The sequence below is a fragment of the Corapipo altera genome, unplaced genomic scaffold (assembly GCF_003945725.1).
Source record: "Corapipo altera isolate COAL_440 unplaced genomic scaffold, ASM394572v1 180, whole genome shotgun sequence".
Classification (NCBI taxonomy): domain Eukaryota; kingdom Metazoa; phylum Chordata; class Aves; order Passeriformes; family Pipridae; genus Corapipo; species Corapipo altera.
In genome coordinates, this window is record NW_020884915.1 from 188,554 (window position 1) to 201,660 (window position 13,107).

The 13,107-nt window shown below is 42.5% G+C and overlaps 1 protein-coding gene across 1 annotated transcript in view; it reads right to left on the reverse strand.

Moving 5' to 3' along the window:
* INPP5A (inositol polyphosphate-5-phosphatase A) overlaps positions 1-13,107 on the reverse strand; it is a 147,290-nt gene that overhangs the window by 22,879 nt on the left and 111,304 nt on the right. The window contains exons 9-10 of the mRNA XM_027655260.1: positions 12,546-12,641; positions 12,130-12,204 (exon numbers count right to left, since the gene is read on the reverse strand). Coding sequence (XP_027511061.1) covers positions 12,130-12,204; positions 12,546-12,641 — 171 coding nt within the window. The remainder of the gene's footprint in view (positions 1-12,129; positions 12,205-12,545; positions 12,642-13,107) is intronic.

Genomic DNA, 13,107 nt, shown 5'->3' on the forward strand with positions numbered 1-13,107 from the left:
CAGCAGCTGAGACAGAGTGCCAGGAACAGGTGTTTAACAGAGATGTTCATAAGTCTAGATTTAATGTCCTGTATAAATATTAGTCCTTGCCACATTTGTTTTCCCCGGACCTCTACAGAGAGAATAAATATCCACAATCTTTGTTCATAAACACAAACCTGCTCACAGCAACTCAATGAAAATTGTCCTCATTAAAATCATAATTGTTCTGATGGACAAAAACGACCTTACTCCAGAGCCCAGCCGGGTTGCAGCCCGGTGTCCCAGGGAATTAGTGAGCTAAAGACAAAAGCTCATCATGGCACGGTGCTGCCCTGGCTCCGAGGGCCACTTTCTGTCCTGACGAGCGTCACAGTGCTGTCCCATGTTTGCCCACTGTTCATTAATCATGTCCCATCTCACAGCTGTGCTGATACCATTGTATGAATGGCAGAAGTTCCCAAAGAAATGAGATTGTGTCCCCCTTTCCCCTCTGCCACCTCATAAATCATTCCTGAAACGTGCAATTAGCAGCTACTTGTACACATTAATTATCCGTGTGAAAAGCAGCTACCTGAACCACCTGCACTGCTGATTAACTCCTCTCTATGGCCCACCCAGCTCTCCCAGCCTCTTCTTGAGCCATATACAGGTACCTTTGCACAAGGATGCCACAGGATAGGCAGCCTGCCCTACTTTAGTGCCTCCAACATAAACTCTGTGATGGTGCCCTGGAAAAGATCCTGTGACACCAATGACTGTGGGCAGTTTGTACATGTTTTAACATCTGACCAAAAGCCTGAGAATTCAAAATGTCTGGATAAATATTTAGAAACATCCGTGTAGAAACCTACAGTATGTATCTAATAATATACTCAATCCTAAAAATGTTGGGCTGGTCCAGACACTCACTATTCTCACTGAAGCAATCTCAATGTACTTCAGTAAAAAATGAATGTTTTCATTACCATGCACGTTTCCAGACTGTGATCCTGTATTTCAGTATGCATAGGCAGATGTGTAGCCACAATACATACACAGTGGCTATGAAAACAAATGCTACCATCTCTTTCAAGCTCCACGTGTCTCCACCTTAAAGATATCTGGGATTGGAAAACAAGCTGCCATCCCCAGTTGAAACTATTATTTGAAATATATGTCTATTAATATGGTGCAAATACATGTTTCCTTCTGTTCCAAGTAAACAGCTCAGGGCAGGGAAGGCAAGGCTCAGGAGAAAGGGCTATTTCTGAAGTGTTAAACTGGAGGACTGAGTGAAAGAACAATGCTCCACAGAACACAATGGTATAAATTACTCATGGGCATCCCGAGGGCTGGCGACCTTCAATAGATGCATTGTCTTCTCACACCAATTCACACTTTCAAAATTTTATACATTCAGATTTTATACGTTCTTGCTATGATGATATTTGCAAACTCAGTGAAGCCTGGGGTTTAGAGGACAGAGCATTTGGATGTGCATTATTATCCACAGAAGTTTCTGCTGTGTTTATTTGCTGTAGTCGTGTATAGTTGTGTCTGTGCTATGCAGATGAGTTGCTGACACTGGGGGCAGATAACAGGAACAAGACAGCATTGTGTGCTGTGCTCTGTCAGTTCCCCAAGTTTCCCCAGGTAAAGGGACAGCTTCAACCTGAAATGACACAGCCAAAGCCCAACTAGGTGCCTGGAAGTATTTAGGGAATGCTCGTAGTGGAGAATTCATCCTCCCATGTAAAACAGCCAAATGTTTTCACTGCATTATTTGCAAAAACTATTACTTCCTGCTATATATGAAATAATTATGTACTTTAATAAATTATTTTTTCCTAGTTGTTAAGTGACTGTGTTGCAGAATCTGTAACCTTCTGTCCAAATGTGCATAAAGTGAGCAGACACACACCTGCTCACTCTTACAGGGCAAGGACAGGTTATCTGTGCTCAGGGCTGCACAGTGGGACCCCCTCACAACCTCTCTGTGTTTACTTGGCAGCACTGGTGAAGAGACAAAGGGGAGAGATGATGAAAACCTGAAATGTGCATTTTGAGAGAACTCCAGTTATGTTTTCAGTATAAGAGCATGTTTTAACTACTATTTTTTGGTACGAAAAGCACTTGGGTTCTCATTGATCTCAAAATGCACGATTTTTGGTGAAAACCCTAAATCTTGTCACAAACAATTACAAATGTCACTGTCACTCAATGCAACTTTGGTAAGAGAAGGCACAGCCTGACATGGGCATCAGTGAACTGTGTCTGCTTTAGGACAGGGACACAGGTGTCTGGAGCAACCTGGCGTGACAGAAAATGAATGAAAATTAATATGGGTGAGGTGATACTGAGGAGCAGTCAGATTTTCACAGGGTAATGTCTTTACTTTTAAAACATCTAACACTGTCTTTTAAAAACCCAACATACTCCTTTCATGGCAATTTTCAGCACAAATTGCCCACTCACTTCCATACTCTACCCCAACCAGCACTGTGAATAGTGCCATTGCTGTTAACAGCAAACACGAGTATGTCTGTCACTCTAAATGCCTTAAAAATGATAAAGAAATTAAGTTCAAAGGCTAAAAATCAATATATTGTTCTATTTAATTTACTTATTATAAGACTATCCTAAGGACCAAATCTTTGAGGAGTCACATGACACGCTGTGGTCATTTAAGCAATTACACAGAGATTTTAAAATGCTCATTTCAGAACTGACTTCCAGTTCATTCCAGAATTATATGTCATAGGCAGTTCAGAAGACCACTTTTTCCCCTCAGCTCAGTTTTACCAATGTATTTATACCTAAATGAGAGCGAGGATGAAACATGGTCTGTTTTATCTGCTGCAACACTGAGTCGCTGATGTTATGCCAAGATCTCTACAATGTCCAGTGACCAGCCCAACATGAATGTTTGATTAACACCTTCCAAATGAAAATACCAGCCATCCATACAAGTAGTATATCTATAGCTGGTACTGCCTGTGAGCCCCTGTGACCCCACGCTGCAGGGAATCCAAGCAGTGTGTGTGGGAATGATTGCATTTGCAGTAAAGGATATTTTCTATTTAATTTGAGGAGTATTACAGGTGTTTAGGGGTGATGCCTGTGCCAGCTGCAGTGCTCATTGCCTCTAAAGGGCAGCTAGTTTACCAGGGTGCTGTGCTGTCTTGCTGAAGGGAGTTTTACTTTCCCCCCCTTTCTCTTGGCAGTGTGTAAATGTGAATTTATGTGCCAGAGTGAAGGAGAAGAGGATGCACAAAATACTAAATTTCAACATTATGTAGCTTGACAGTAATCAAAGGGTTATAACAGAGTTTAGGCAGTTGCTTTAGTTTAAAGCCGCGAGGCACCAGTAAAAGGCCAGTGTCCATTGGTGCACTGCAATGGACCACCTTGGCTAAAATCACACATGTATGAACCCTTTAAACAGTGCAACTTAATTCAGTCATTGGAGTAGAACAACGGCAATTACTCATCAAGACCTACAGACCAAAGTCAGAGCACTGGTAGATCAGGAGGTGATATTAGCAGCATTTATCAAATCCATCTGCAGGGCCCACCAGAGAATTCACAGCTGTGAAAGGGAAATGAAGTTTCAGACCAAAAAGAGGATATGAGCATACAGAAATGACCTTAGAGAATTAAAACATGTGGACACTGATCACCGTAACCTCCTTTGCCAGTCTTGTAGAGCACATGTTTTTTTTCAAGAGTTTTTGGAAATACAGTCATTTTATGCAGCTTTCCAGTCACAGCAAATTATTTAGAAACTGATTCAGCAGTCTACTGACTTCAAATCAGGGTCTGTGGAAATGCTGATTCCTTCCACTTATCCATGAAAATGTCACACACAACTCTGCCTGATTTTAAAGCTACTGCTTTCTCTAGCAAAGACTTTGTAAAATGATCCATTATTATATATTTTAAATCTTAATCTTCTTTCTCTCATGAAGCCACTCTTTAAAATTCTGTTTTACAGAAAAAAATCAAAATCATTGAATATAAACGTACTACTTATGCTGGTTTTGTCTAATATTCTATTTCATATGTATACATCCTGAATGGCAGTGTTGTCAAATCACAAATGCCCACATAACTGTGGATCTATGGCACACAGAGAAATGGCATTGCATAGATTGTTCTCAGCATCAGGGGGGTGAGGAGGCACAGCAGCACACAGCTGTCAGCATGGAGGGCTCCCTGGACCTGGACTAATTCAGAAAATCTTTGATTTCAAAGGAAGTTCCCCCAGGAAAATACTGTTTTGTTCCTGTTTTGCCAATATGCCTCTCTTTCTAAGATGTTCCAATGATTTAAATGACAGGAAAATTTTCTAATAAGTATTCCAATTTCTTAAGAAAGCTGCTCTGAAAATGCATCTTAAAATAAAATTCCTGTTACGGAAATATTTAGATTGCTTAAAATGTCTAGAAAGAACCACACGTCCCTCGATGTCTATTGATCGGTAGAGCAATTCTTGGAGACTGCTATTGGCCCTGTCTCATTAGAGCTGCCTTCTCTGTCTCCCAGCCTGACTCTTCACATTCCCACATTTCTGCCCAGCCTGCCCAGGAAGGGAGGCCATGGCTGCAGCTGTCCTGTAGGAGTGCTGAGGAGCACCTGGCACAGGCTCTTTCCTTGAGCAGCCCTGTGACACCGGGAGTGGTCGGGGCGCTGACTTCCCAAGGGAAGTGCCCAGCACATGGCAGCAGGGTGGGTGTGCTCCACACTTGGGGATTCCAGCTGACTCCAGGGCTCCTCAGGGTCCACATCCTGCTGTATCTCCCATCCTGAGAGATGCCCAGTGCCTCCCGATGCCTGTTGGTCCTGTGGTGGACACTGGTTTGGGTAAAACTGTGCTTTCAACCTTTTCCAAATGTGTGTCCCTCACATGTTTTTACAGTGCAGGTGGTAGCCCTTTCAGATATTTCACACACTTGAATTTTGCATATAATTCCGGTTTTCCTAATTTCCATGTGTGGATCCTTTCAATCTAAGCCATGGACTTCAGGCTGACACTACTGATATGGATAGGCTGTCAGTCCAACACCCTGCTGGCAGCAGGGCTCAGTCACCCCTCTGATCTGCAGTATGCACCAGAGAATCCAGATATTATCCTTGGAGACTTTTGTTACTCAAAAAAAACTGAATCAGGAATCAGAACCTGCGGTACCACTCAAGTAATTAGTTCTCAGTAAGGAGACTGCAGTACTTGTAAAGGGTAAACTTGTTAGGAACCTAAAAGCACTGACGCAGGTTAAGCCCAAACTTCCGCTCTTGCAGCACCAGTGAACTCTCTGCTGATCACGGGAACCTTTCACAGCCCAAGGGCTCTCCCTGCCCAAACGCTGCCCTGCAGCAGCAATCACATCCCATCCTTCCCACTGGCTGTGCCTGGCAGAGCATCCCAGAGGCAGCACAGAACCACAGCCTCCATCCCCCTGTGCCCCAGCCCGACCCCTCCAGCCATACTCTCTAGTACATCACAGTGATGTGAGGGCAGTGTGGCCCACAAGCCAGTGGCCGTGCCCTGTGACTACCAGCTGGTCACAGCCGAATGCATTTTCTGATAGGAAAAAGTGAATTTTGTCACTCACTTTCTCAGGACTCTAGTGCTTATCTTGATTAAAAAAATGTGCCTCTGCAAAACTGCATTCATGCAAATTGCCATTTTCACAGTTTTGCTGGAACAGACACTAAAATGTTACTGTAATAATTCATACAGCTTGTGACACAGCTCCTTCAAAATGTCAGAAGCAACTAAGTGGACACTGACCTTAAAACCAGAAGATTTTAATTAGGAATATCCTACTTGCAAATGTGACACACTCAGTCAATTATTTCATTAAACTTTATATGTCTGTTACTGTGAAATGTTAGTTTGTCCCACTGCAATTTGGTAAAAGCATGAAATATGGAGAATACAGGTCAGCATTAACCATTCTTGCAAAGGGGTTAAAAATGGGACTTTCTTGAGGAAAGACTATGAAACATGTTTCTTACTTGGGCAAAACTCCCACCGTGGGCTGAAACTTCCCCCAGGCAAGGCCTATAAGGCAGGCTTGGCTGACACGAGTGTTTTGGGGAATGGGCAAGACCCCAGAGGCATCTGAGTGCCAGGCATGCCCCTGGGGGTGTCTGGTGAGCTCCAGTCACCCATCTTGTCCCCCCCACAAAGAGTGGGGTATCTCACAAATCCATTTGGAACTTCCAGACACCCAACACTGGAGGTGCTCCTCTACCAGTGGGGATTCAAACTTGTGCTCCACTGCTGTGGAGCTGCTGGGCGCCAGCAGTTGCGTGCTGGGGGAGGCTGGGCAGGGCTCCCACCTCTCTGGGCTCAGGCAGTGAGGGATGTGGGATCACTCCTGAGAGCAGCCAAGATGAGGATTTAGGCTTGGGTTTCCTATACTGTTTTTCTTTCCACACCTATGTAACAAAAATACAGAAAGTCTTCAGACCAGGGACCAGAACCCATCGCTGCATCCTTGCACCTGGGTACCCCGCTCTCATCTCTAGCTGTGCTTTTTGTATCAAAGTGTCCTTAAGTATCAGTCTTCAAGTTAAACTTACTATTTGCTAGTCTATATGTGTGTGTGCCCATCTCTGTGCACGCAGGCATCCCTCTGGAGGTTGTAAGGGGTACCTGGAGAGTGCAAGAGGATTGGGCTACTGTAGAGAGATGGTGAAAAAACAGTTAAGCACCTTTCTATCTTTATTTGGCTTGCTGTAGGCTTCGGGCAAGATATGGAAGCCCAGGCAAGGTGCTTGAGTGCACAAATACTAACTGTAAGGGGTGATGGTGAGATCCATAAATTGAAGGACTGGAATGCAGGTGCAAACATTGCCTCCCTGGATATTCTTTTGCATGTCACACAGGTTAAAGAGGGTACCCTAGGCAAAGCACGTTAGCAGATCATACTACAGGCTGGATTACAGAGTGCAAATACAGATGCTGAACCTACTCTTTGGACTAGACTTAAAGAACGACCAATGCCTAAAAAAATAAATATAGCACAGCACTCCTGAATTAGCCTTAGGCTTACAGCAGCTGTGTGTAACAGCACAGAGGGCAAATGGTCATGAAATAATATTTGTAACTTTGTGCTGTGGGCAAATTCTACATCAGAATAAATTATTTATTTGAAGCTGGCAGTAAATACCTAACCCAGCACATCTGGATTGACTTGTGTCGCAATGTAGCTTTACATTTATGTTTCCTAGTGAGAACAATTTATTGGTAATATTTCTTATTGCTGTCATTGCTCATTCTGCAGTTTATCCAATGGCATATCAACTAACCACTAACTTAAGCAAATGCAATTCCAAGCATGAGAATGCTGTTTCTGAATAAAAGAACAGAGCGAGAAGCCATTTTCCTACTAGTACTTTATGAAAATCAGGCATCTCAGATGACCACCTTAAATAAGAGAGGCAGTTTCAGGATGCACAGGATTTCCTTATGACCAGTCCAAGGTAGCAATGGTCCTAGGCAATCAATTTCCCTCCTCTATCCTAATTTGCCCTTATACATCATATTCAAGATTTTATCTGGACAGGGGCTGGTTGGCTCAGTGGATAAACCTCTGCCTTTTCACCTCTGGGATCATGGTTCAAGTCAAACCCTGATGAAATGCACTTGATCGTCCTAATCTAGTTCCTAGTGGACAGTATTCCCATTATCTTTAAAAGGGTCAGAGCCAAGGCCATTGGAAAGAGTGCATTGTGCTATATCTTGTCTGTTGATTAATACATTTTCAGTGACGCCAGATCCTTAACCTTCATCAGCACACATATTCCCACAAAAAGCTTAATAGAGGTCCCTCATGGACTAAACCTTTCTGCTCAATTTGCATATCATTTCATGATTTCCTGGGAATACTAAAAAAATCCACAAATAAATTACTTACAATTTAAAAGTATGTTTGCCTCAACTGTTTGCAACAACACCTCTAAGTTAATTAGCATGATAACAGATCACTTTAAATCCTACTTCTCAGAGGGAGAACAAGACCTTTATTACTCAATCCGTTTTTACAGTATAAGTTTCTTATCATACCATAATGGTAGAAGCTGAACAGACACACAGAATAAAGGGAATTTATTCTGTGAAGGGAGTTCACTGTTCAAAACTGAGTAAGAACGTACTCTCCGTAGGAGTTCACTGTTTGCCCTCTGCATCAAGAGAACTGCTGGACAATTAAGAGTAAGAAATGGAACCACTTCTATTCCTTGCAAATCCAGGCTGAAAATCACTGGGCTTTTCAGTGTAACACTCTCAGATACGGTTTGGGATGAATGCTGGTACGGCACCAGTGCCCTCTGAACCATCTGGTGATTCCAGAGCTGTGCAGCAGCACCCTTGGGCTAATCCTTGTGCCCCGAGCAGCTGAGCCCAGGCACAGACAAGGGCTGGCAGAGGGGCTGGTGAGGGGCAGGAGCAGCACAGCCCAGGACCACCAGAGCAAGCACAACTTCACCACTAGTCACCCACAAACATCAATGTGCAAAAGAGATCATGATTTTAGCAGGAGTAACATCAGGTTCCATTCCTAAGACAATTAATTCACTGATTACTTTTATTACACAGTTGTGGTCCAAATCTTAAGGACACTGCATTAGCTTTTACCTGGATTGATTCTTTAACATGGATCACACAAAAGACAGGAATGTCGGCACCATTCCTCATTTCTGATTGCGGTTAAAGATTATAAAATGATTCCTAATGATTAAATCATTCCTCTGTAGTCATTACAGGTTTTTACATTCTTAATATATATTTATTTAATTGACTACTGAAGAAATACAATTTACCTTGTGGTTCTTTGGTACAAATCAATAACATGATTATAATTTTTTCATTAAATAATTACTCCTCGTTTGCTTTTCTTTTGATTGTTTTGAAATTAACGGGGAACTCCTTTTGAAAAAAAAACACTTACAGCTTGATCTATCATAAACAGTTATGGAATTTGAAAATACCTGGTAGAAGTGTAAGTTTATTCAAAAACCCCCTGCACACTGCTCCTCTCTGAAAGCTGATTTTTATCACTGAAAGGCTGGCAAATCCAAAGCTACAACCAAGTTTTGTTTGAGTGATGTACCCGGTGAGCCACGGAGCTCAGAAGTGTGGACAGCACCACAGACCTGCTGGGGAAGTCCATGGGAGGGGTCAGGGTGCTCTGAGCCCCCTGTGGGGACTCCTTGGGTGCTTTGGGCACAGAGGGGCAGTGGGGGCACAGTGGTGGCTCCCACCTGGGGGCTGCTGCCTCTGGGAAGGTGTGAGAAGATGAGAGAAGTCTCGTTTGTGCTTTGCCACGCTCCCATGGGCAAACCCCTAAAGGAGGAGGACACCATGGAGCTGATCAGCACAGCCTGGCTGTGTCCAACCATCCAGGTCAGAGGTGCCAAGCTTTTGCTAATTAGAAAGCAACAGGGATCTGCCTGACACTAAAGTGGAGCTCTACACGCTGTCCTTCCTCCTGTCCCACCTGTCCCGGTGCCCTGTTACACCCTCCCCACACGTGACAGCTCAGTGTGGTTATGGTCACACCCTGGTCCATCTGATGGAGCACAAGTCTGACATACAATTCAGAACACAGGAATTCAATATTAAGACAGCTTTGCATTATTGCTACAGCTGTTTTCAAACAGGCTTTCTCTTTTTCCTATCACCATAGAGATGGATAAATCTGGGTGTTCCTTTCTGAAACACGATACAGAACGATCATTGCACTTGGAGATAATCAGTATAGGTAATTGCTAAGCTAACTTCGGAATAAGGTACAGATAAGTCGGGTAAGACACAGATTAGTTTGGAAAAATTAGACCTGATGGATTACTGTATGCATTTCAAACTGAATTTCTGTTAAACAGGTAATTTGTACCTATACCAGATTTTTCATAAAAAATAATCATTTTTATAAATATATCTTAAGATCCTTTTTGTTGATTACAACGTAAAAAGGAAGGAATAACTGTGTATGGACAATGATAAAGTAGCCTGTTGATAATAAATATTTGTCAGGTTTTGCCACATCCGTACACATTCCAATGTTACTGAAGAGACACTGCACTGATAAAAAAAATACCCTCAGAAAAATCAATGGATTTTGAGCTAAAGCAGTTGCTAAACACACAGAAAACATCTTTATCCAACAGCCACAGTGCTGTGAAAATTCCCAAGCCTTGCATTGGTACAGCTAAGGAAAATTTAATCTTCCCAAATACTCATCAGGGCACTCCATCCTGCAGACCTGACAGCCCCACTTATAATTAATTATACAATTTCGATGGGAATATCGACTAAACAAAGCTATAAATCATAGAAAAAGTCAATAGGCATGGACACATTCAATCATGTCCCGACCAATGATTACTACTCTTAAAATACAATAATTATTTTCAGGAGCCAGCTTGAATTAAATTTCTGTCAGGCTGGTACAAGACCGGCGGTTGATGAAGGATGCGATGGATTTTTTGGGTTGAATTCGGCACAGAGACATTTATCCTTTTAGAGAGGTAGTTTGTTTTTAGTGATCATGGTGCTGCGTGTTTAACTAGACCATGAAGATTAGATTATCTCCAATGGCTCATTATATCATTTATCTTTTTCTTCCATGTTTGATCTGGAAGATTTCCCGCTTCTTGATGCATGAAAGAAATGACTACTGATTTTGAAATGGAATTTGTTTAAGTGGGATTCTGCCTGTGCCTTCACACCCCATGCCCCTGTATGCAAATCAACCAGCAGCCATCCAAAATACCACTGGGACATGGCAAATGGCACCACCAGGAACAGCTCTGCTCAGCTTCAGGAATATACTGGGGGAAAATACAGATGACAGACACTTGAGTTCTTCTTAAACAAAAAGCTAAAAAAGTTATTACAGCAATACACATGGAGGAAAAACTGGGACAGGAATGGCATTAGTATGGAATTAGTATGGAATTGCTTTGAATTAAATGTCCCCAAAACTGCAAAACATCAGTGAAAGAAAGAAACATTAAGTATTTCCCTAGGATGCATTCGCCTTGTGAATTTAAAACCAACAACCCCCAAAGTGATCTCACACACAGTGTGTTGAAGGCACGTTGCCCACACAGGTGAGCACACAGGACACACGAGTAATGCTGGGATGGGATGGCAGTAGGTGCTGAAAGGGGAACCCAATCTTCACTTCCCTCATGGGTCTCACTCCTCAAATTCTTCTGGCCTCAACAAATGAGTGAGATCTCAGATTCTCACATGGAGTTAATCTCCTAGGTGAAGTCCACTTAAAAACCAGAGAGGGTACCAGGGCTTCAGCTGCCCTTCTTGCCCTAGAGCCTCGCAGAGAGCCCTCCAATAGCCCAGCTCTCTGTGCAGAGTGGGAGAATGAGCTGTAGCAGGAGAGGAGAAGAGAGGAGAGGAGAGAGAGGGACAGTCGTGGATCCTGTGTGCATCCTATCCCTGGCACAAAGCAGCCATACGCTGTGTGAGCAGGCAGAGAATGTATTCCTTTAGATACCTAACTCCTAGGAACCTTAGATGAAACAGAGAAAGCTGCAAGCAGTAATATACAGATTTTCCAAAATGAAATAAAATCACCTTAAAGAAAATATAATGCCACTTTTCACAGAAAAATCACAGCCCTTATTACAAATCAGAGCATTAGTGTTCCCTGTCTGCTTTATCCTCTTGGGAAGCCTTTTGATTGCCCAAACAGTGACGGTCTGCTGCAGGGTTTGAGATTTCTACTCTACTTATTCTTGTGTTTCTAATATATTTTGTACACTCAGAAGACCCTAGTATTTTCAGAACAGCTTTTCAAGAAGGTCTTTTCCTAAGTTACTGTGGTGCACTATGAAGAGCTAGTAATGAAATAGGATGCTTGAAGAAATGCAGACCAGAGGATAGAGAAGAAAAGTGAATTGTCATATACATTTAATTTACAATTTTTTTCTATGAAAAAGAAGGTAAACACAACAAAGTTAAGAACCTGTACACAAAATAACTGGCTCAGTGATGAGGAAATCTGGAGCAGCTACTGTGTTGGTTCTTCTCATTCTGCAGACAGGACGGCTGATAAGGATAAAGGGCTGGTTAGAGAAATGCAATTTGTATGTGACTTGCAAAGTTATTCCCTCAAAAGTGTTTAGCACTGAACTTACCGCAGTGCCATTGTTATCTCTAAAAACATCTTGATTAAAATAGTCAAAGAGCTTCTTTTCTAATTGCAGCATAACCTAAAAAAAAAAAAAAATAGAGGAGAAAGGTCAGCAAAGCTCTCGGACTTGGCTGCCCAACACCCAGCTGCTGGCAGTGACCCTTCCAGAGACATGCAGCCCTTTAAAACCACACAACATTTGCACATGTCCAAAGCCCCTTGTCAGCTGGCCCATTTACTTGGCCGGCGATCACTTAAACAGATCCAATTAACTGAGCATTAGGTGTGACAATCTATATCCCTCCCCTCCCTCTACATTATCAGTTTGGAACAACTATATTCATGCTTTGTAGAAAAGAAAGTGAACATTCAACACCGTTTCTATTTACACAGGGGTGCTGAGGGCATTAAGTTGTTTACCTTTCGGTCATTATCAGATTCACGAAATATTAGCTTGACTACTTCATTTGTGTCAGCTGCCCGGATGGTCTGCATGGTGGCCTTTGCACATAGTGTCTAAGAAAAACACAAAGGGAGAAAGGGAAACAAGTTTATACACAACAGAAGGCCAGATTTAATTGAACATTATCAATTGATGTATCTTCAATGCCCACCTGGAAATACAATTTGCTGTAGGTCAAAATACAAAGCATTGCTAATTTAAGTCACTTCCACTCATGATGGACTTGAAACAATAACTTGAATTACCATTTGGAGAGAAACAGGCAATATTAAGAAAGTATCAATCAGATAAGGCAAATAGTCTTTCAACTTGCTACCATGCAGACATGTTCTTTTACAGGTATCACACATTACTTGTAAACGTCCTCCAAACCACTTCTTACAGCTCGTGACTCCACACCCCGCTGGGTTCTGTGCCACTTTCTCAGAGCTGGTAACTACATTGGTACTGCAGTTCTGTGGGTTAAGTCTTGTTTGCAAAAACATCTGCCCTGTAAATTCATTTTCCAAGTACACTTTG